Raw genomic sequence first — 23,730 nt, 5'->3', positions numbered from 1 at the left:
GATTTTAAAATTCCTATTTACTCTGTTCCATCTGATTGTGCAATTCACTGTCTCATCAGCCCATCCAAGCACTTTTATCAATGCACAAGGCGAGACCCAGATGCTGACACAGGAGGCAGATGGTTGGAGTCTTACAATGTTTAATAATCCATCGGGGTAGGCAAGAGAATGGCCGTGGATAGGCAAAAAGGTCAAAACCAGATCAGAGTCCAGGAGGTACAGAGTGGCAGTGAGGCTCATGGTCAGGCAGGCAGATACAGAGTCCAGAAACAGGCAAGGGTCAAAACCGGGAGGACTAGAAAAAAGAATAGCAAAAGGAGTACGGGAAAACCACACTGGTTGACTTGACTAAACATACAAGACAAACTGGCACAGAGCGACAGGAAACACAGGGATAAATACACTTGGGAAAATAAGCGACACCTGGAGGGGGTGGAGACAATCACAGGAACAGGTGAAACAGATCAGGGCTTGACAACTTTATAAACTTGATCTCCACTATAAAAAGCATCTTGACATTATCTCACATTTCTTTTAGACTAACATTTAGTTTTCAACTGCAGAGATTTGAATAAACTTTGTTGTCTGTCTCTGACATTTGCAACATTGTTTCAATATTCAAATTATATTCCCAGATGTCCCATAGTAACAGTGGTGGAAAAAGAACCCAATTGTCGTCGTACTTGAGTAAAAGTAACGATACCTTAATAGAAATTATTCAAGTAAAAGTGAAAGTCACCCAGTAACATCCTACTTGGGTAAAAGTCTAAAAGTATTTGGTTTTAAATATACTTAAGTATCAAAAGTAAATGGAATTGCTAAAATATACTTAACTATCAAAAGGAAAAGTATGAATCATTTCACATTCCTTATATTGAGCAAACCAGATGGCACCATTTTTTTTATTATTTTTTTTATGTATGGCTAGCCAGGGGCACACTCCAACACATTTATTTACAAACGAAGTATGTGTTTAGAGAGTCCGCCAGATCAGAGGCAGTAGGGGTGACCAGGGATGTTGTCTTGATAAGTGTGTGAATTAGACCATTTTCCTGTCCTGTTAAGCATTCAAAATGTGACAAATACTTTTGCGTGTCAGGGGAAATGTATGGAGTAAAAAATACATTAATTTCCTTAAGAATGTAGTGAAGTAAAAGTTGTCAAAATATAAATTGTACAGATACCCACCCAAAAAAACTTAAGCAGTACTTTAAAGTATTTTTACTTAAGTACTTTACGCCGTTGAATACCCTTTCCCCTTTTTTTACGCTGAAGGAGAAAAACGGAAACAAAAAGATCGGGTAAGAGCATCACTTAGTGGTGGAAATAAGAAAGACAGGCTGGCCCTTTGCAACAGACTCGACTACTTCACAGCAACAGTCTCGACCAACAACCAGCATGGCTACTGCGTCTGGGAGCACTTGTCAAGAAGGAGAAAGGAGTGAATGCGACGATGGAGGAGGCGACGACACTCGCGACTCAGCACAAGAGACTACTTCGGGAAATGCTTCGCAGAAGAAACCCGTTTGTCTCATAGTGCTTGGCATGGCAGGGTCTGGAAAAACAACTTTTGTGCAGGTAAGCTAAAACGAGCTAATGTTGGCTAACTAACTGTTCGCACTATAGTAGCTAGGTAAGTTAGCTAGCTAACGTTACCAGTTCGGTGTATGAGACATAGTTATGCTAGCTCAACCAAACTAAGCTACTTGTATTCTGGAATTTAGTATTTTTCTTCTTTGCCATTTAGTCAAGCAGTTTGGAAGCGGTAACGTTATATATTAGCTAAGTCACGGCCATCTGGGTTCTAACTTAGCTACCTATGCTAACGTTACCTAGCTAGAGCTGACGTTGTTGATGTTTCTTCTCAGCGACTCAATGCTCATCTTCACACCAAGAAGTCTCCTCCATATGTTATCAACCTAGACCCTGCAGTGCACGAAGTTCCTTTCCCAGCCAACATCGGTAAGAAATCATTCAGACCACCATGCATAACCATGCATGTGTCTGGCATCATGCTGATACTGTAATACTTCTTGCCAATCATTAATTTGTTGAATGTTCACAAAGGTATGTTTTTTTCCCCTTGGTATTCTATTGATAGAATTCAAGAATTGTAAATATGTTGATATCCCACGACACTATTATTGTATTAGCTAGCTATCATGGCTAATAAGTAACTGAAAGCTGCTTATTGTCCCCTTGTAGATATCCGTGACACAGTGAATTATAAAGAAGTGATGAAGCAATATGGCCTAGGTCCTAATGGAGGAATCGTCACCTCGTTGAATCTCTTTGCTACGAGGTTTGATCAGGTAGGCCCAACTCTTTTTCCTTTATAACAGGACGTGTATTTGACACCTCGACTGTCCATTAGATGTCACTATTATTGCTTGCACAATTTGGATATTATGAATCAAAATCTCCCGTTTTGCCTTCTCAGGTCATGAAATTCATTGAGAAGAAACAGTACAATCACCAGTAAGTATATATTTTTTAATCTGAAAGTTAGTGGATGTACTCCTGGTAAGCATAGAAGAAGCATAGTTAGTACAGCATTGTATTGTTTTGCCATCCCCTCTTCTGGTGCATACCTACCTGGCCTAACCTTTGACCTATGTCTACAGATATGTGTTGATTGACACTCCTGGACAGATAGAAGTGTTCACCTGGTCAGCGTCTGGAACCATCATCACTGAAACTCTGGTGTGTAGTAGTAATGTGTTATAACATTTAGGCCTAAAGATATGACTAGATGCAACATAATTGTGATCTATTTGGTGTCTGTGTGAATGTGTTTCCAGGCCTCTTCCTTCCCCTGTGTGGTGGTCTACGTGATGGACACGTCTCGCAGCGTCAACCCAGTCACCTTCATGTCCAACATGCTCTACGCCTGCAGGTCTGACACTGAAGGGAGCACTAGCTACTTTCCGATGGTCAAATAAAACTACAAATTGGTTCGAACAAATTGAATATTTTACATATAGGCAATAAAGAACTAGTGTGGTGCTTTTGCTTGTTCACTTTGACTGTGTGTCCCCTACCCCCCAGCATTCTGTACAAGACAAAGCTGCCCTTCATTGTCATCATGAACAAGGTAGGAAATGATTGGAACACTTTCATCAAACCACTTTAACTTGGTAACAGTGAATTACTGAATGGGGGGGGGGAAAACTATAGGTCTGTAGTCGTAAGTGTTGACATGCTCAAAGGAAATATGTTTTTTGGGAGGGGATAATAATACAGAGATAACAAACCACAGATTTTGGTAGATGTCTGTGTTGTGTGGTTTCAGACAGACATAATCGACCACAGCTTTGCGGTGGAGTGGATGCAGGACTTTGAGGTGTTCCAGGATGCTCTGAACCAGGAGACGTCCTACGTCAGCAACCTGACGCGCTCCATGAGCCTTGTGCTGGACGAGTTCTACACCAACTTACGGGTATGTGACTTTCAATACCTTATGCTATTTCAGTGCACACTTCTGAGAACTGTATGTAGTATTATTTGTGTGTGATCTGCGTGTGTGTATGTGAGACAACATTCCATGAGTTTTGTTGGACTTTTACATCAACCTATGGGGAAGTGTTTCTGTGAATTTGAGAGACGGTTTATCCAGTGTTCCCTCTGATCGGTCACGTCTGTGTTTCATGTGCAGGTTGTGGGTGTGTCTGCAGTCACAGGCAGCGGATTGGACGAGTTCTTTGTTCAGGTGGCAGAGGCCGCAAAGGAGTACGAGACGTGAGTGAGGGTGCTGCTCTGCAAACACGCACACCACTGTCTGTAATATTTGTATGAAAATGAATTGTTTTGTGTTATTCAGGGATTATCGTCCTGAATATGAAAGACTTCATAAAGAACTGGTGAGTGTTTTAAATACCAATGCTACGTCTGTGCACAATACTGAGAACATCTGTATGTACTGTATGTTTGCCAGTGTGTGTGTGTGCACGGGACATCTGTCTGTCATTCTCTGATGTTCCTGGTATGCCCTCCAGGCCGATGCTCAGAGCAGGAAGCAGCAGGAGCAGATGGAGCATTTACGGAAGGACATGGGAGCTGTTGCCATGGAGACGACCTCACGGACAGGTGTGTGTCCATGTTTGTGTGCCTGTGAGAGTGACCCCCGATGCATTACGTGCTTGATTGTGTGAGTGTAAGAGAGATCCCATGTTGTGTATTATATGCTTGGATCAGGTACATGAGACAGGTGTTCTGTGAAATAAATAATGAAATGTCACTTCCTGTCCTCCTGAGGAAGATGTGGCGGGCCGAAGTGATCTCATCTTCAACCGTGGTAACCCTGATGAGGATGAGGAAGAGGGGGAGGACAGCGACACGGATGACATAGATCACAACGGTAAGGGGAGAAACTTTTTGAGTGGCCTCAATGTGCTATCATTGATTTAACCCATAACATCAAATCACCTTGCATTCCTAACAACAAGCCTAATCATGATTCGTGAATGATTCTAGCGTGGAAAGCGAAGATTTGTTACAAAAATATGATCAAACACACAAAAATACTGGCAATATAAGTTCCCTTGTTGACTTAACATATCATCCCTTTCAGTGACTGAGGAGAGCAAGGAGGGTACAGCCTTCGGGAACTTCCTGAAGGAGAGGAAAGAAGTGGTGCAGGTACGAAATAGAAAGTCTCAATGACGTCTGGAGGACCCTGTAAGGATGCCACTTTAGATTATGAAGATACACCTAGGTGTGTTGGCTACTGGGACTTCTATCCCTACCTGCATGCCTACTGGTCCCCTGTTCAGAAGTGCTGAACTTCATTGGACTGATGCAGTGTTGCAGTTCAACTCTGACTTGACAATTAATATTCTTCCTTGTGAATGCAAGTGTTATGTAGGTTTTTTGTTTGATCTTACTAATGGCAACTTATCAAGTTAAGGACTATTTTTGCATACGGGTTGGAAAAAGTGAACCACTTTTTTTCCTATTTCTTTGTCAGAAGCTCGAGACTCATTTTGTTTATAAGGGAGGGTTATTGAGGTAATGGCTGATGGAATAATGTACTTGTATCCGATAAATTTTTTTTATCCTAAGTTGTTTTATTGCATATTGTTTGTAAGTTCATTCTATGAAGCTTTTCCTTCAGTGGAAAATCACATCTGTAAGTCATTCCTATCTGGGAATGCTCTTTAACAGTCACATAGTCCTGGAAGTGTATATTTTTGTATCACAATGTAACAGTTTTGTTTTCTGTTTTAGTGCAAATGTGCTCATGTTTGTTAAAGTCCTGTAGTGTTTCTCTCGATCATTTTTAAAGCTAAATAAATTGGTTATGAATGTGTTCAGCCTAGTCGTGTGTGGCTTCGTGATGCACACTGCCATATGTGAATGAAACTATGGGATGAGGGGGTGGATAGCCAGAATATTCTGGATTCTACGCCTTCTCACCATCTGGCCTAAGAATCAAACTGGCATTCACAAATACAGCAGAATGGTATTCTGTGAAGACTGAAAATACAGTATTTATTTTACCTTGCTGCAGATGGGTATGGCATCATTCGCCTACAGAATGACTGCATATGAGTTTACAGATAAAAACATTTGTTAGAGGGGAAATTCACTCATTTTTACGTGGTCTTATTTTTACTCTTTCTGTGCTTGAAGGTGATAGCACCCAAAAAAACATCTCCATATTTTGTCTCGTTACAGAGTCATCACTTGCCATAGACTACAATGCATTATGAAAATGTGTCTAGGCATGTTATATAAAATGCTGAAACACGCCAAACCATATGTTATTACATCAGAATGGCATTCTGGGTTTTGTTTCTGTGCTACATTTATTTAGATTTTTTTTTTAATGTTCCACTGTCCCATAAATGCATATTTTAGTAGTTTTAAATGACATCATTCAAACAAGGATGTCCTGAGACATTATGCAGAATGAGATTCTGATGTATTATGAGTTGTTTTATAACATGCTTTACACACATTTGTATAATGCATTGTAGTACATGGCAAGTGATCACTCAGCAAAATGTCGCAATCAATTTTCTCTTGTCTAAACAAAATATCGTATAACAGTTTGGGGGGGGGGGGGGGGATCAATTCCAAGCACAGAAAGAATGAAAATAAGGCCACATGTAAAAATGGGTGAGCTTTCCCTTCAATGCTTTGCATCGCTGAGTCCTCTTGTCCCAAGTCACTTACCCTTCATTCGGCCCTAACCACTCAATGTTTACAGATCTGTACGGTAGATGCAGATTTCATCTGCTCTGATAGCTGCTGCTGTGGCTGCTTATTGTATGTTCCTGCTATATGTGTAATGCAAATGCATGAGTCATGCCTGCTGAGTCGTGTTTGCAGCAGCACAGAAATCCCAACAGATACAGAGGAGTATTTTATTACCGATCTCAGTCTTAATGGCCAACGTTTCCCTCCATTTGTTCAAGATGAGTGGGTCTTACCACACAGATTCACATAAACACAAACCGTGTCTCTGATGAGATGAAAGTGTTGTCGCGGCAACACAAACAATGGCAGCAGCCAGACGCCTCCTGTGTCGCTGTGTTCTTCAGTGATGGTGACTCACTTCCGCGATGGCATTTACAAGAACATTCACACACCCTCTGCGCCCCTCCTCTCAGCCCGTGGGCTAGAAATGTCGCCAGACACACAAGGAACAAATAGGATCTCTTGAGCGGGAGAGGAATTCACAGCTCAGTGGGAAAGTGTCAATTACATATCTACAGTAAAAAGCAGAATAATGTGTCAAAGTTGAACACAAGTATGAGAAGAATGTTATAACTACAATTGAGAAATCACATTTTCATGCAACTGAACTCTGGGAGGTAGTGAATAAGGTCAAATGTCATGATCTTTTGTGCAAATCATGGCTGATTTATCTTTTTCATGCAATATCATATCTGACGTTTTAGTAGACGCTCTTATCCAGAGCGACTTACCGGAGCAATTAGGGTTAAGTGTTTTGCTCCATGGCTCGTCGACAGATTTTTCACCTAGTCGGCTTGAGGATTCAAACCAGCGACCTTTCAGTTACTGGTCCAATGCTCTTAACCACTAGGCTACCTGCTGCTTTTCATTAGCTGTGACTTGATACATTTACCGACCTTCATGTTTCCTTTCTCACATCATAACAAAGACCTAACCTTAATGAAACGTTGTTTTCATTCAAGAGGATCTGTGGTGTCCAAGTCCAATGACGACATGCATTCTTCAAGATGACATCATTATATGGGCGTGCAGGCATATTAGAAAAGATTAAATAAGAAACTGATTTCATCTGATTTATTGTTAGGGTAACTTTGGTCCAGCAGTCTCGCTTAGCAGGATGACTCATGCCGCCATTACAACATTGAGTCTTGTTCTTATGACGTCATCCTCTGGGCTTGATGTGAGGAGGGTAAGTGGATTCAGGATGTGTGCTGCCCCTCTGGAATACAGCATGATGTCATTCTTACTGTATCTGATGGACATAAAATAAATGCTAGGGATTACTGGCAATGGCATAAACATTTGCATACATTCTGCTTGGTCTCATTGTGTTCCATTCTCTTCAACTCCTTCCTGCCCTAAGGTCTTTCAAATGGTAATTTGATTGATTGATTGAAACCCTGAATTCTAATATCACTACAGAGGCTGTATAATGAGCAAGAGAGAGGAATGACGACAGGGTGTAATGAATAATGGATGGTGCTGTTTGGTATGGGTGAGTGGTCAACAGCACAGGACAGACGCAGTGAGCTCATCCCACTGCACAGAGGCTCAATGCAGACCTTCAAGCCCACCACCCCAACTCCCCAAACAGCACCTAGACATTTGCTGCAGCCCTACAAGCCCCCACCCCAACTCCCCAAACAGCACCTAGAGATTTGCTGCAGATCTGCAAGCCCCCACCCCAACTCCCCAAATAGCACCTAGAGATTTGCTGCAGCCCTACAAGCCCTCACACCAACTCCCCAAACAGCACCTAGAGATTTGCTGCAGCCCTACAAGCCCCCACCTCAACTCCCCAAACAGCACCTAGAGATTTGCTGCAGCCCTACAAGCCCCCACCCCAACTCCCCAAACAGCACCTAGAGATTTGCTGCAGCCCTACAAGCCCCCACCTGCACACACACACACACACAATTTAACATTTTTATTATTAAGTCTGTCACAAGAGTCTATGTCCCACCATACTAAGGTAAATTAATAGCTTTACCGTAAACCAATGTCACTATGTGCCAACCCCTTACAAACAGATTGTAGTACTGCAAACCTGTATCCCCCCTCCCCCTCACAACACCTATAGATACAGTGAGGGAAAAAAGTATTTGATCCCCTGCTGATTTTGTACATTTACCCACTGACAAAGAAATGATCAGTCTATAATTTTAATGGTAGGTTTATTTGAACAGTGAGAGACAGAATAACAACAAAAAAATCCAGAAAAACGCATGTAAAAAATGTTATAAAAAGTCATTTGCATTTTAATGAGGGAAATACGTTTTTGACCCCTTTGCAAAACATGACTTAGTACTTGGTGGCAAAACCCTTGTTGGCAATCACAGAGGTCAGACGTTTCTTGTAGTTGGCCACCAGGTTTGCGCACATCTCAGGAGGGATTTTGTCCCACTCCTCTTTGCAGATCTTCTCCAAGTCATTAAGGTTTTGAGGCTGACGTTTGGCAACTCGAACCTTCAGCTCCCTCCACAGATTTTCTATGGGATTAAGGTCTGGAGACTGGCTAGGCCACTCCAGGACCTTAATGTGCTTCATCTTGAGCCACTCCTTTGTTGCCTTGGCCGTTTGTTTTGGGTCATTGTAATGCAGGAATACCCATCCACGACCCATTTTCAATGCCCTGGCTGAGAGAAGGAGGTTCTCACCCAAGATTTGACGGTACATGACCCCGTCCATCGTCCCTTTGATGCGGTGAAGTTGTCCTGTCCCCTTAGCAGAAAAACACCCCCAAAGCATAATGTTTCCACCTCCATGTTTGACGGTGGGGATGGTGTTCTTGGGGTCATAGGCAGCCTCCAAACACGGCGAGTTGAGTTGATGCCAAAGAGCTCCATTTTGGTCTCATTTGACCGCAGCACTTTCACCCAGTTGTCCTCTGAATCATTCAGATGTTCATTGGCAAACTTCAGACGGGCATGTATATGTGCTTTCTTGAGCAGGGGGACCTTGCGGGCGCTGCAAGATTTCAGTCCTTCACGGCGTAGTGGGTTACCAATTGTTTTCTTGGTGACTGTGGTCCCAGCTGCCTTGAGATCATTGACAAGATCCTCCCGTGTAGTACTGGGCTGATTCCTCACCATTCTCATGATCATTGCAACTCCACGAGGTGAGATCTTGCATGGAGCCCCAGACCAAGGGAGATTGACAGTTCTTTTGTGTTTCTTCCATTTGCAAATAATCGCACCAACTGTTGTCACCTTCTCACCAAGCTGCTTGGCGATGGTCTTCTAGCCCATTCCAGCCTTGTGTATGTCTACAATCTTGTCCCTGACATCCTTGGAGAGCTCTTTGGTCTTGGCCATGGTGGAGAGTTTGGAATCTGATTGATTGATTGCTTCTGTGGACAGGTGTCTTTTATACAGGTAACAAGCTGAGATTAGGAGCACTCCCTTTAAGAGTGTGCTCCTAATCTCAGCTCATTACCTGTATAAAAGACACCTGGGAGCCAGAAATCTTTCTGATTGAGAGGGGGTCAAATACTTATTTCCCTCATTAAAATGCAAATCCATTTATAACATTTTTGACATGCGTTTTTCTGGATTTTTTTGTTGTTCTTCTGTCCCTCACTGTTCAAATAAACCTACCATTAAAATGATTGACTGATAATTTCTTTGTCAGTGGGCAAACGTACAAAATCAGCAGGTGATCAAATACTTTTTTCCCTCACTGTACACTGTAAAACCATGTGTGTGTGTCCCCTCCCCCTCACAACACCTATAGATATACTGTAAAACCATGTGTGTGTCCCCTCCCCCCTCACAACACCTATAGATATACTGCAAAACCATGTGCGTGTCCCCTCCCCCTCACAACACCTATAGATATACTGTAAAACCATGTGTGTCCCCCCTCCCCCTCACAACACCTATAGATATACTGTAAAACCATGTGTCCCCCCTCCCCCTCACAACACCTATAGATATACTGTAAAACCATGTGTGTCCCCTCCCCTCACAACACCTATAGATATACTGTAAAACCATGTCTCCCCTCCCCCTCACAACACCTATAGATATGCTGTAAAACCATGTGTGTGTCCCCTCCCCCTCACAACACCTATAGATATACTGTAAAACCATGTGTCCCCCCTCCCCCTCACAACACCTATAGATATACTGTAAAACCATGTGTCCCCCCTCCCCCTCACAACATCTATAGATATACTGTAAAACCATGTGTGTCCCCTCCCCCTCACAACACCTATAGATATGCTGTAAAACCATGTGTGTCCCCACCCCTCACAACACCTATAGATATACTGTAAAACCATGTGTGTCCCCTCCCCCTCACAACACCTATAGATATACTGTAAAACCATGTGTCCCCCTCCCCCTCACAACACCTATAGATATACTGTAAAACCATGTGTGTCCCCTCCCCCTCACAACACCTATAGATATACTGTAAAACCATGTGTGTGTCCCCTCCCCCTCACAACACCTATAGATATACTGTAAAACCATGTGTCTCCCATCCCCCCACAACACCTATAGATATACTGTAAAACCATGTGTGTCCCCTCCCCCTCACAACACCTATAGATATACTGTAAAACCATGTGTCCCCCTCCCCCTCACAACACCTATAGATATACTGTAAAACCATGTGTGTCCCCTCCCCCTCACAACATCTATAGATATACTGTAAAACCATGTGTGTCCCCACCCCCTCACAACACCTATAGATATACTGTAAAACCATGTGTGTGTCCCTCCCCTCACAACACCTATAGATATACTGTAAAACCATGTGTGTCCCCCCCCCTCACAACACCTATAGATATACTGTAAAACCATGTGTGTCCCCTCCCCCCTCACAACACCTATAGATATACTGTAAAACCATGTGTGTCCCCTCCCCCTCACAACACCTATAGATATACTGTAAAACCATGTGTGTCCCTCCCCCTCACAACATCTATAGATATACTGTAAAACCATGTGCATCCCCTCCCCCTCACAACACCTATAGATATACTGTAAAACCATGTGTGTCCCCACCCCCCCACAACACCTATAGATATACTGTAAAACCATGTCTGTCCCTTTCCCCCTCACAACACCTATAGATATACTGTAAAACCATGTGTGTCCCCCTCCCCTCACAATACCTATAGATATGCTGTAAAACCATGTGTGTCCCCTCCCCCTCACAACACCTATAGATATACTGTAAAACCATGTGTCCCCCTCCCCCTCACAACACCTATAGATATACTGTAAAACCATGTGTCTCCCCTCCCCCTCACAACACCTATAGATATACTGTAAAACCATGTGTGTCCCCTCCCCCTCACAACACCTATAGATATACTGTAAAACCATGTGTCCCCCTCCCCCTCACAACACCTATAGATATACTGTAAAACCATGTGTCTCCCCCTCCCCCCACAACACCTATAGATATACTGTAAAACCATGTGTGTCCCCCTCCCCCTCACAACACCTATAGATATACTGTAAAACCATGTGTCCCCCTCCCCCTCACAACACCTATAGATATGCTGTAAAACCATGTGTGTCCCCCCCCCCTCACAACATCTATAGATATACTGTAAAACCATGTGCATCCCCTCCCCCTCACAACACCTATAGATATACTGTAAAACCATGTGTGTCCCCTCCCCCTCACAATACCTATAGATATACTGTAAAACCATGTGTCCCCCTCCCCCTCACAACACCTATAGATATACTGTAAAACCATGTCTCCCCTCCCCCTCACAACACCTATAGATATACTGTAAAACCATGTGTCCCCTCCCCCTCACAACACCTATAGATATACTGTAAAACCATGTCTCCCCTCCCCCCTCACAACACCTATAGATATACTGTAAAACCATGTGTCTCCCATCCCCCCCACAACACCTATAGATATACTGTAAAACCATGTGTGTCCCCACCCCCTCACAACACCTATAGATATACTGTAAAACCATGTGTCCCCCCTCCCCCTCACAACACCTATAGATATGCTGTAAAACCATGTGTGTCTCCCATCCCCCCACAACACCTATAGATATACTGTAAAACCATGTGTCTCCTTTCCCCCTCACAACACCTATAGATATACTGTAAAACCATGTGTCTCCTTCCCCTCACAATACCTATAGATATACTGTAAAACCATGTGTCTCCTTTCCCCCTCACAACACCTATAGATATACTGTAAAACCATGTCTCCCCTCCCCCTCACAACACCTATAGATATACTGTAAAACCATGTGTGTCCCCACCCCCTCACAACACCTATAGATATACTGTAAAACCATGTCTCCCCTTCCCCTCACAACACCTATAGATATACTGTAAAACCATGTGTGTCCCCTCCCCCTCACAATACCTATAGATATACTGTAAAACCATGTGTCTCCCCTCCCCTCACAACACCTATAGATATACTGTAAAACCATGTGTCCCCCCTCCCCCTCACAACACCTATAGATATACTGTAAAACCATGTGTCTCCCCTCCCCCTCACAACACCTATAGATATACTGTAAAACCATGTGTGTCCCATCCCCCTCACAACACCTATAGATATACTGTAAAACCATGTGTCCCCCCTCCCCCTCACAACACCTATAGATATACTGTAAAACCATGTGTCTCCCATCCCCCCCACAACACCTATAGATATACTGTAAAACCATGTGTGTCCCCCTCCCCCTCACAACACCTATAGATATACTGTAAAACCATGTGTCCCCCTCCCCCTCACAACACCTATAGATATGCTGTAAAACCATGTGTGTGTCCCCTCCCCCTCACAACATCTATAGATATACTGTAAAACCATGTGCATCCCCTCCCCCTCACAACACCTATAGATATACTGTAAAACCATGTGTGTCCCCTCCCCCTCACAATACCTATAGATATACTGTAAAACCATGTGTCCCCCTCCCCCTCACAACACCTATAGATATACTGTAAAACCATGTCTCCCCTCCCCCTCACAACACCTATAGATATACTGTAAAACCATGTCTCCCCTCCCCCTCACAACACCTATAGATATACTGTAAAACCATGTCTCCCCTCCCCCTCACAACACCTATAGATATACTGTAAAACCATGTGTGTCCCCACCCCCCACAACACCTATAGATATACTGTAAAACCATGTGTCTCCCATCCCCCCACAACACCTATAGATATACTGTAAAACCATGTGTCCCCCTCCCCCTCACAACACCTATAGATATACTGTAAAACCATGTGTCTCCCATCCCCCCCACAACACCTATAGATATACTGTAAAACCATGTGTGTCCCCTCCCCCTCACAACACCTATAGATATACTGTAAAACCATGTGTGTCCCCACCCCCTCACAACACCTATAGATATACTGTAAAACCATGTGTCCCCCCTCCCCCTCACAACACCTATAGATATACTGTAAAACCATGTGTCTCCCATCCCCCCACAACACCTATAGATATACTGTAAAACCATGTGTCTCCTTTCCCCCTCACAATACCTATAGATATACTGTAAAACCATGTGTGTCCCCCTCCCCCTCACAACACCTATAGATATACTGTAAAACCATGTGCGTCCCCACCCCACCTCGTGCAAACATGACTGTTGCTGCATCGTCTGTTATTTATGATTATTACATTTTAGTGACGTAACGCCTTGCTTTCCTCGTGACATTGTCCTCTTATTGTTTGTTGTGTCTCGTTATGTGATCTATGCGGACGATTAGACTGATGCATGTACTGCATCTGCAGAGAGAGAAAAGGGAGCTCCTGTGATTGGCTGGAAATGACATCACTGAAGGGTTACTGGTGATGAGGCTTTCCTTGCAAACACATCGTCGTCTACCCTCCTCTCCTCTGCTCGTCCTCCCATCCCCCTCTCCATCCTCTCCTAGGAATGTTTATGTCATTGTTTTACACTGACTCAAGGTATATGGGGTTGCTCTTCAGCTTTTGCAGGGGTAAGACTGCACAGTCCAATGCAGTGATAGACAATGGAGAAGTGTTATACAAGCAACGTCCTCCCTCTTCTCTCCCTCAATCTCTTTAATGCCTCCAATGCTGTGGCTCTGTTCCTCCACTCATAACCTCTACCACTCTCCTCCACCCCCTCTTTTTCCTTCCTTCTCTCTTTCCTTCTCTTCTTTCTCTCTGCATCCTGTACTGTACCATTCTCCTCAACTCATAGCCCACACATTTCTCTCATCAGCACCCACTCTCACCCCCTTCTCCTCCTCTCTCACTTTCTCTCTCTTGCACACGACTCTGCTGCTGGCATGCAGCTGCATGACATCATTTGGGCTGGTGCGATCCCTCCCCCCTCTGTGTCTAATAACAATGCACCTTGAGCTAATAAAACCACCTCTCTCTACTGCATGCTGTATTGTTAATGTGTTTGTTTTATTTGCCTCCCTGAGCTGCTGCACTCCACAGTCCCTGCCCTTATCCCCCTGCCTTGCAACGCTAATGTATTATGACATCAATTCGAATGCACCTGACTTCTCGCCTTGAGGGCACGATCATTAATATGAATGTTTCCCGCTATTAATGCTTGTGAGTCTTCACACAGAAATACAGATTTTTATGTCTAGAGAATTTATTTGACGTAAATTGGTGGATGGCTCAGGTTCCTTTCATCCTATTGTATCACATTTGCCTTTATCCCTTTTTTCTCCAGCTACTAGTCTCTCCCTGTTTATTCTGCGAACACTGATGGATGCCATGGCCGTGCTGGGAGTCTGTGTTCCTGATGTTCTTAGAGCACTCAGTGTTCTGTTCCAGATATCACTTCCATGCATGGCATCATGGGACATGTAGTTTATTAAGGGGATCTAGCTCTGTGGAGTCTCACACTAGCCTAAAGATTGTCAGTACGGGGTTGGACAGTCCTGGTCCCACAGTGCTGCAGGGTCTGCAGGTCTTTGCTCCATCCCAGCACTTACTAACACATCTGATTAATAGTAATGGTGCTGGGGTGGAATAAAACCTGCACACTCTGCATGTTAAGTAATTGTTTCCATTATATTACGGAATTAATTATTGATCGCTATTTAAAAAGACCCTTTACATCTCAACTTCATTTCAGGTCCTGTTATTGAAATAACATTAAAACTGAGACACTTGTAGGAGAACCAGAAGAACAGGTGGACCGTTTTAAAGAGCCGTCAACAGGCTGTGTGTGTGTGTGTGTGTGTGTGTGTGTGTGTGTGTGTGTGTGTGTGTGTGTGTGTGTGTGTGTGTGTGTGTGTGTGTGTGTGTGTATGCATGTGTGCATGCGTGCGTGCGTGTGTGCGTGCGTGCGTGTGCGTGTGTGTGCGTGGGTGGGTAGTAGCAGATCCACACAAGGCTGTTTGCGAGGTGAGTGTTGTTTAGTCATCCAGAGCTCTGGAACTGAAAATGATGAGACAGATCCCTCGGTTCTGACAGTAATAGATCTGACATTTACTGCTAAAATCTGACTGACTCAAACCAGTCACAACCAGCCCCTTAATTCAACATTATTCACATCTGATTTTGCAACTAACTTTTCGTTCAGATTGCTATGTATGCGTAGTAAAGGAAAAACTCCATGCAACGCTCATGCAAAATCACTGAAACGTTTCAGTCAGTGACCGCCATCAGACTCCCAAAGCACTACAAAAGTCCTCTCTGACCAGTAGCGGTGCGTGAGTAAAATCACTGGGGAAGCCAAGCCAGGAAAAAAGCCATATTACATCCTGTGTTGAGATAATTGAGTTGTTTGCTCTATAACCCGTTAGTTCACACGCCACCGTGATATATAATAAGCCCGAGACGACAAAAAGACAGCAGTCACAGTAGCTGAATAAATTCAACCACACGTTTGTTTCATCAGAAAGAGCGACTTACACTTTGTGCTCCATTCATAGTTTCTGTTTTCAGTACTTCAGCTCAGTGTCATACAACATGAGTAGACATGACCAGTGTTTTCATTCACTCAATTATCAAGAAATTATGAACTCATGAATCAGGGCCGGAACGAGTGCTTTTGGGGGACCGACCTCCAAGGTTTTTGCTTGTTTTGGGAAAATAAGCGAACTTACTACATTTCAACACATTTTGCCAAGGTGCAGAGAGATAAATGCTAATTCCCTGCAATATTACACTTTTTGTTATGGGACAGAGACAGAGACATTTTCTTTAGCTGTTTTATAGCTCATCACATGCTTTTGTTCACATTTTGCCATGTAGCTGAGAGAAAATATTGGAGTTTTAAAGCAAATTTCCTGATTTTCTACACATTTCGCCATGAGGCTGAGAGAAAATGTTGCAGTATTAAACCTAATTTCCTGCAACCCCCCTAATTTCTGTCTTTTCATGTTTCCCATCTTTATATGCATTGAACTGCTGTGACAAACATCTGTCCTTACATATCCTTTGTGACTGGTGACTGTGCTATTATCCACCTATTTACTGTATTGCTATTATCTTGTTTCTGTCACCATTTAGGATGTATCCATCCTTGCAGCTTGCCTCCACTCAGTAAACGCTAAAGAACACAACCTCACCCCCAGCTCATTCCTCCTCCACATTACCCCCGTCCCCTTCCCTCCACCATCTCTCCAGCCAATCAGGAGCCTTGATTCCTCTGGGCCAATGGGATGGCTGGGAGGTGATGTCATGCAGTAATAGCTGGTTGTGGTGCTGATGCTGCTGAGAGAGCAGCCCAAACAGCAGCAGAACAACAGAGAAAGAGGGAAAGAAAGAAAGAGAGATAAAGAAACAAAAGGAGAGTACCACCAACATTGCTCAGCACAGGGTGAGTCCATCTAAGCTACTGAAATAACAAACAAAAATATGAGATGTTGCATCCAGGATATAGTCCTATTATATTCATTTCAAAGCTGTTTTCTTGTATATTTTGCTAATTTAAGTGTGTATGTTGTGCATTCTCTAAAGATTGTTCTGTTTCATATCTGAAAAGACTTTAGCCACAGAAAACAGAGTGTATGCATGGGATGCCTCTCTGCCACAGATGATGGACATTCTCTGTGCAGCATTGACTATGACATCACCAGAGTTGCACAGGGAGTTTACCTCACCTCAGTTGTTCAAGTGTGTGCACGTGCACCGTGTCTGGCTGCACAGATTATCCACAGATAGATTGAAACGTAGTGAAACAACAAGAAACAGTCTGTCCCAGATGATTTTGTAAAGTGGCTTCGGTTCACCGACGTGCAGTTTATGCAATTCATACAGTGTGCGTTACTAACTATGCATTTATTACAAAATGCTTTACTTGTTGAAGAAATAGCTTAAAGTGAGAAAGAAGATGCTGATGATCAGTACAAGATGACTATGAGATGACTTTGGTTATGCAATGAGGAGATTGTGAGTCTAAGATTAGGATCGAGATATCAGTGCTAACTATGGGATTCCTTTTTTATTGGGATTGACTGGTGATAATGAAATCTGTACGATGTGTGTATTCATCTACACTGTGGGAAGAAATGTGTTTGTGCATGCGTTCATGGTGCGTGCGTGCGTGCGTGCGTGCGTGCGTGCGTGCGTGCTGTGTGTGTGTGTGTGTGTGTGTGTGTGTGTGTGTGTGTGTGTGTGTGTGTGTGTGTGTGTGTGTGTGTGTGTGTGTGGGCCTTTGGTTCCCTCCTACTCCTCCTACTCTCTCCCTGTGTGGTGCCTTCCTGTTCTTTCAACACGGCATGAATACTCACTCAGAAATATTGAGGAAACAAAATAACAGGCAACACACTTCATAGAAAAATTAAGCCACTGTAAGTCATAAAAGCATGTTGAATTCAAGTAGGTGAAGGATTGAATATATTGCAGACTCTTTCTACAGTCAAGCCTCACAGTAGGCAGGTTCAACAACAGCAATGTTCAATGTGGAACAGTAGTCCTGCAGTTAGTCATGACTGAAGGTTTTGAGTATGTAAGGGGAATGTATTGTGTGGTCTAGTGGCCTAGCTACTGTTGTGAGGTAGCTTTGTGTAAGTGTGTGAGATTAGGGGCCAGTGAGAAAGGAGTGGATGGAGAGAAAGAGAGAGGAGAGAAAAGCAAAGAAAGTGCGAGAGAGAATATTCATATTCCCTGTGGGTGGATTCTTTTGTTGTCTTTGTGGTGAAGTGAATAGACCACAATTGAGTCACAGCAATTGCTTGAAGAGCAGGAGCTAACACAAATGGAAAGATTATTATGATGCTATTATCAAGTATCTCTTTTTCTCTCCATCCATCACTTTCTCCTTTTTGCTGTAGACAATAAGGCCTGTATCTTATGTGAGCAGGATAGATAGGCCCTGCCTTGTTTAATTATATAACAAAAGCGTACCATCATGCTCTGGTAATGTGTGATCTGTCCACCTGATTATCACGAGGAGAGAGAGAGCTTAGTGGTTAGGTCACTTCTGCAGCAGAATGCAGATGGTGCTCTCACCCAATCCCCATCCTCCTCTCTATCTCTTCCTCACCCCTCCCTCTCTCTTTTTGTGACAAGCATAAAGGGCTCAAATGCTCTCTATAAGTGGGTTTGAATAAAGGCTTTACAGTAGTTCACAATGGCCCGTTTTATTGTAATGGTAATGGAATTCTGTTGCTGTACAGGGATTTAACATGTGTTTGCAGATGGCAAGGTCTGATGTTAATCAACTTTTTTTGTCTCCCTTTTAGGACTATCTGATTCACCACAGTGTCTTTAGAAGATAAACAAGAGGCAGAATGACTCTCGCAGGTAATGTATGTGTGTTTGCATGTGTGTGAGAGGGAGAGGGAGAGGGAGAGGGAGACATAGATTCATGCTAATAGTCTTCTCTCCCCTGCAGCCTACAGAGACAAGATACGGGAGCTCCCTCTAGTGTCCATCTTCTGTTCCTGCATCCTACCTGAAGCCAAAGAAAAGCCCTCCAAGAAAGGCAAATATCTTTACACAATTTTCCCACAATCCACCTGCAAGTCCCACAACACACCATAGACGCCATTTCATTCAATGAGCCAGCAATCAGCTTACTAAAATTATTGTTTTTGATGCAGCTACACAAATGGAACCCCGCCCCCTCATTGGTATTCTATTTCCTTTGGGTCCTTCCTTTATACAATGTCACACTTTTCTTAATCTCTACCCTCTGCAGATGTGGTGGACCTGAATCTGTGCATCATCAGGGACATGGAGGTGATTGAGCTGAACAAGAGGAGGTCCGGCCAGGCCTTCGAGGTCATCCTGAAGCCCCCCTCGTTTGACGGGGGTCCGAACCCTCTCGCCACCACACCTCCACGCAGGGAGCCCTCCCTGGAAGAGATCCAGAGAAAGCTGGATGCCGCTGAGGAGAGGAGAAAGGTGAGGGGTCAGAGGTCAGGGGTCAAGAGGGAAAGAAGGCCAACATTGACTGTTTCTAGATTTGTATGGTGGAGATGGGAATGTTCACAGAATGTTGGTCAGAATTGAATTTTTCCAGTTTGGTGGGGAGATGGAATCCTTAGAGTCAGGTGTACAGAGTTGAGCAAGACTGCTTTGCATCATTGAAGAGATAGGGACTCTGGTCTCTGATCATCCACTCACCCCTCCCTCTACCCTTCTCTATCGCACCCTAGTGCCAGGAGGCTGAGTTGCTGAAACACCTGGCTGAGAAGCGGGAACACGAGCGTGAGGTGGCCCAGAAGGCCCTGGAGGAACACAACAACTTCATTCGGCTGGCCAAGGAGCGCATGGAGCTGCGCATGGAGCACAACAAGGAGAAACGGGAGGCACACCTGGCCGCCATGCTGGAACGCCTGCAGGAGAAGGTAGAGTTACACTCAGCTGATACCCAAGGCAGGATTGGGGTCTATTCCATTTCAATACAGGAAATGCATTGATGAACATTGAAATGGAATTAACCCCAACCCTAACTCTATCTCCTTTGTTTTTTGTTTGTTTTTCATCTGTCATGGATAATATCATCAATATTCTGTCAGAATAGTTCTATTTGGTTAAGATATTTTCTTTTTTGTGATGTTAAAGTTCAGAGTGCTGTGTATTACCTCTATGTAATGGAGGTGGTTTGAAAAACAATCAAGACATATTTGAGATACACTCTACTGACTAGTCATCCATAGAATATCATTACCTCTGACCATTATTTTGTTGATATGAAACGGACGGGAAGTCTAAAGAGAGGTGTCTGTGTTTCTCTCTTTCAGGACAAGCACGCTGTGGAGGTGAGGAAAAACAGAGAGCACAAGGAGGAGAGCGAGTAGAGAGAGAGATGGAGACAAAGAAAGAGAGCCCGTGGTGCCTTTGTTTTGTTGCGTGAGAATAGGAGGGAAGAGAAGAGACAAAATAAAGAGACTAGCATGACAGGTTCTCAAAATGGACATGGGAGTTGAAGTAGGAGAAGTGCACAGAAGGCGGTTTCCTGGAGAGACAGAAAATCAAGTTGTAGTTTTGTATTGCTCTTGAGTGTAGCGGAGTATAAGAGCGCTATGCATCATTTAGTAGCTAATTACACCTTCTGTAGGCTTGGTATTTATGATAGACCTTGAACACATCCTTATTTGCAAGAAATCAAAACATAGCTTACCCTTTTAAAGTTCTGGTCAATAAAATCACTGACACATACACTTCAATTTAAAGCATTCTACACATCGTGTTTGTCACACTTTCCGCCACTTTTTGGCATGTTAGCTTATGTACAGTACATAAATAGTCATTGAATGGGATACTGATGCTACCGGCTTCGCAATTTATATCTATTTCAAATAAGAAAGCTCCTTGATCTGAAGTGTTAATTATCTCCGTCTTTATTCTGTAGTCAATGGCTGTTGTGTTTCACTGCGGTGTGTAGTGTAGTGTTGATTGTGCACGGCTAGTTTCTTTGGTGTTTTTTCAGACATAGTAGATTTGAATATTAGAGGAATAGACTGTTTGCACTAATATGTATCAGTTACAGATGTATGTGATGTATCACTCAATATCAATTTAAAAAAGTACAACATCTGTATATGAGACCCTTGTTGTTTGTATGTTTACTTACATGTGCACTAGTCACGTGTGTGCGCTTGTGTCTTATCTAACTGTCCTATCTCTGAACTCTGTGTTGTAGGTGTCATGACGGCCTGATCACAACACGAGCTGAACTTATTTTGGAAGCCATTTTGAAGGGCGTTCGCCAGCCTGTTCAGACTGTAGCCCTCTGGGTTCAGTCGTTTGGAGAAAAGACTGAGACTATGAGATTCTAATGATGACACATGAGAGAGGTGGTTAAGTCAACGACTGAAGCGGATTGGTCAGTGTGCCCTGCTTTAGGAACTGATCAGTACAACCAAAAAGATATTAAAAGATCGAGCTGAAACATATGACAAAGGATGACGTCATTGCTCCCTTCTTCAGTGTTCTGCTCAGGATTCTCTCTGTGCTTTGCTGACGTGCCAACAGTGCCAACGGTGGGTGTGAGTGTGAGTGTGAGCGTTTCCGTAAGGATGAGCGTGAGCATGAGCGTGTATGCTTCAGTAAAAACACTTTGATATCACACATTTTGCTTTGAGCTCACACCTGCAGGCAAGGTTTTAACTTAAATGTCCTTATGAGTTTGGTTTGTAAACTTGAGTCTGTCAGAGCCAACATCATTGTAAATCTACTGAAGCAAATGGAGGTCAGGGAATGATGTGGCTGCTTGTTGATGTACAGAAATTGTGCTCTATTTTAGATGCCAAAAGAGAATTAAAGGAGTTCTGTTTTGAATTGATCATGTGCATTTCTTTATTCAATAAATACCAAAATATCATCCAATACATTAAATAACCCAAAAATAAATAGAACCACATACTGAATAAATACATAATTAATTTTGTGATTTAAAGCTCAATAGAAAATATATCCATACTTGATTATTCAAATCGATATTTCATTGACATAGAGCCAAAGCTCCATAAAACGAACACACAAATACTTTCAATGAATGTGGGGATCAAACCTACAACCTTGGTATTGCCAACACTCATGGCCCAACAAGCTGCACCACCAGGTTTGACCTCACCACACTGATATCATTACTGTTGGTGCTCAATGCTAGGCCTGACACATGTGCAGCCCACCACGATGATCTTTGACTCCAGCCGGTAGTAGTATCTGTCCACGCTCCCCATCACCTTCCTCAGGACCAGGATCTGGTGGTAAATGGGTTTGGACTCCAGGCTTCTGTCCTCCTTACCCGCGACGTTCAGACAGCCCTCCAGAGAGCACCTGACCTCCGAGATGGTTTGGGGAAAGCGGGACTCATCATAGGTGGTGCTGGAGAGACAGAGAGAGAGAGAGGAGATAGAAAGAGAGGGGGAGAGGATGATATTAGAGATCACAATGTATTCAACAGAGCACAGCTGGGAATTCAGCCTTTTTTTAAGCAAGCTTCCTAAAGTATGAAAGGAATATTTCATATAAGCATATAGCATGTTCCTATTTTATTTTATTCCTTACTCTGTAAGTGTTCTTAGGTATTTTGAAAGGCTAAAATAAAATGTATTATTATTATTATTTTGAAAGGCATATAAAAATATATATATATCCCCCCAAAAATTGTCTGTGTGTATTGTGGTATTTCTATTGTGTCTATGTAAGCTCGTTGCAGGTCCTCACTTGGTAGTCCATGGGGAGATCGAGTGGTTCCCAATGGATCTGACGAGACGGGAAGGAATCAAGTCGCTCGGGTCCAGGTGCAGGGGGACAGTTATTGTGTTTGGAGCTGAAGGCTCTACAGGCTTATTGTGTCCCTGAAGGTTTCTCTGTGAGCATCTCCCTGTCATCGCTGGATGGACGTGGGGGGCTGCCTCTGCACCCATCATCATCATCTCCAATAACCCCATTAAACACAGCACCTGAGGAACAGAGGGACTGTTGGTGGCCTGGTATCACCTCTGAATGAAGGCATATATAGGACAGTTTTGCTAAATTTGTTGCTAAATATGTTTGCTGATTTACACTATGAGCCAGGCAAATTCAACAGCAAAACATAAAACATAATCTTTACTCAATTATGAACCCAATAAGGTAAAATGGATAATCAAAATGAAAGAACTGAACTTCAAAACAATTTCAACTTCTTGCTCAGCAGATACAGACACCAGTGGCAAACTCTGCTGATATCTTGAAGATACTCAAGTAATCACTTACCATCAAAAAGTGTACGTTTGAAGTAGAACCCATGATTTGTTTGTTAGTCTTGTCGTCCTCAGTGGAAGGTCGTTGCTGTGTTGTAGCCTTGGTCTGGTTGTCTGGTTGTCTCACAGTGTTCTGCTCGTCTTTTTCTGCTGCTGTGTTCTGGTTCTGTTAAGGTTGTCTGAGGTGATGCTGTAGGTTTTATACTGTAATGGCTGTGTGTCTACTCAGGAGTTTCACTTCCTGTAATGCTGCGATTGCCTTTCATCCTCTGCTTAATGCTTACTCGCCAACCACACAGCGTGAAAAGTGGTACACGTAGTTACTGCTGTCATCTATGGAAATCTTGGTAACAGTTTACTTGACACCCAGCGTCATAAAACGTTATGGCACTGTCGTAACCATGTCATAATATGTCATAACAGTGAC

At 43.3% G+C, this 23,730-nt stretch overlaps 3 protein-coding genes across 4 annotated transcripts; 2 read left to right on the top strand and 1 right to left on the bottom strand.

Annotated features, from left to right (window-relative positions):
* The first annotated feature begins 1,313 nt into the window (after positions 1-1,313).
* On the top strand, positions 1,314-5,308 carry gpn1 (GPN-loop GTPase 1). The gene is made up of 13 exons (XM_014193502.2): positions 1,314-1,578; positions 1,869-1,962; positions 2,206-2,312; positions 2,441-2,478; positions 2,625-2,703; positions 2,802-2,896; positions 3,049-3,094; positions 3,293-3,439; positions 3,656-3,738; positions 3,821-3,860; positions 3,996-4,086; positions 4,259-4,357; positions 4,571-5,308. Exons 1-13 carry the CDS (start codon positions 1,399-1,401, stop codon positions 4,660-4,662), a joined length of 1,191 nt encoding a protein of 396 aa, XP_014048977.1. The 5' UTR covers positions 1,314-1,398; the 3' UTR covers positions 4,663-5,308.
* An 11,553-nt stretch (positions 5,309-16,861) lies between these two features.
* Positions 16,862-21,889, top strand: LOC100196046 (stathmin-like 4). 2 transcript variants are annotated; one of them, NM_001141075.1, is given in 7 exon segments: positions 16,930-16,978; positions 18,846-18,906; positions 18,998-19,087; positions 19,304-19,509; positions 19,764-19,955; positions 20,352-20,369; positions 21,254-21,889. In NM_001141075.1, coding segments are annotated over 6 exon segments (528 nt in total). In that variant the 5' UTR covers positions 16,930-16,978; positions 18,846-18,893; the 3' UTR covers positions 21,263-21,889.
* On the bottom strand, positions 21,885-23,587 carry il17a/f1 (interleukin 17a/f1). Its single transcript, XM_014192555.2, has 3 exons — positions 23,317-23,587; positions 22,783-23,021; positions 21,885-22,440 (listed from the first exon to the last, which is right to left on the bottom strand). Exons 1-3 carry the CDS (start codon positions 23,347-23,349, stop codon positions 22,200-22,202), a joined length of 513 nt encoding a protein of 170 aa, XP_014048030.2. The 5' UTR covers positions 23,350-23,587; the 3' UTR covers positions 21,885-22,199.
* Positions 23,588-23,730: the final 143 nt, after the last annotated feature.

Source organism: Salmo salar, chromosome ssa01 (genome assembly GCF_905237065.1).
Source record: "Salmo salar chromosome ssa01, Ssal_v3.1, whole genome shotgun sequence".
Taxonomy (NCBI): domain Eukaryota; kingdom Metazoa; phylum Chordata; class Actinopteri; order Salmoniformes; family Salmonidae; genus Salmo; species Salmo salar.
Note: the sequence above shows the minus strand (reverse complement) of the source record. Positions and strands in the feature narration are given on the sequence as shown.

Coding starts and splice junctions, on each gene's coding strand:
- gpn1 (XM_014193502.2), top strand. CDS start 1,399: ATGGCTACTGCGTCTGGGAGCACTTGTCAAGAAGGAGAAAGGAGTGAA. Junction 1,963..2,205: donor TCCTTTCCCAGCCAACATCG/GTAAGAAATCAT, acceptor GTCCCCTTGTAG/ATATCCGTGACACAGTGAAT. Junction 3,095..3,292: donor TCATTGTCATCATGAACAAG/GTAGGAAATGAT, acceptor GTGTGGTTTCAG/ACAGACATAATCGACCACAG.
- LOC100196046 (XM_014192519.2), top strand. Junction 19,088..19,303: donor AGAAAAGCCCTCCAAGAAAG/GCAAATATCTTT, acceptor TACCCTCTGCAG/ATGTGGTGGACCTGAATCTG. Junction 19,510..19,763: donor CCGCTGAGGAGAGGAGAAAG/GTGAGGGGTCAG, acceptor ATCGCACCCTAG/TGCCAGGAGGCTGAGTTGCT.
- il17a/f1 (XM_014192555.2), bottom strand. CDS start 23,349: ATGGGTTCTACTTCAAACGTACACTTTTTGATG. Junction 23,022..23,316: donor CAAACGTACACTTTTTGATG/GTAAGTGATTAC, acceptor TCTGTTCCTCAG/GTGCTGTGTTTAATGGGGTT. Junction 22,441..22,782: donor ATCTCCCCATGGACTACCAA/GTGAGGACCTGC, acceptor CTGTCTCTCCAG/CACCACCTATGATGAGTCCC.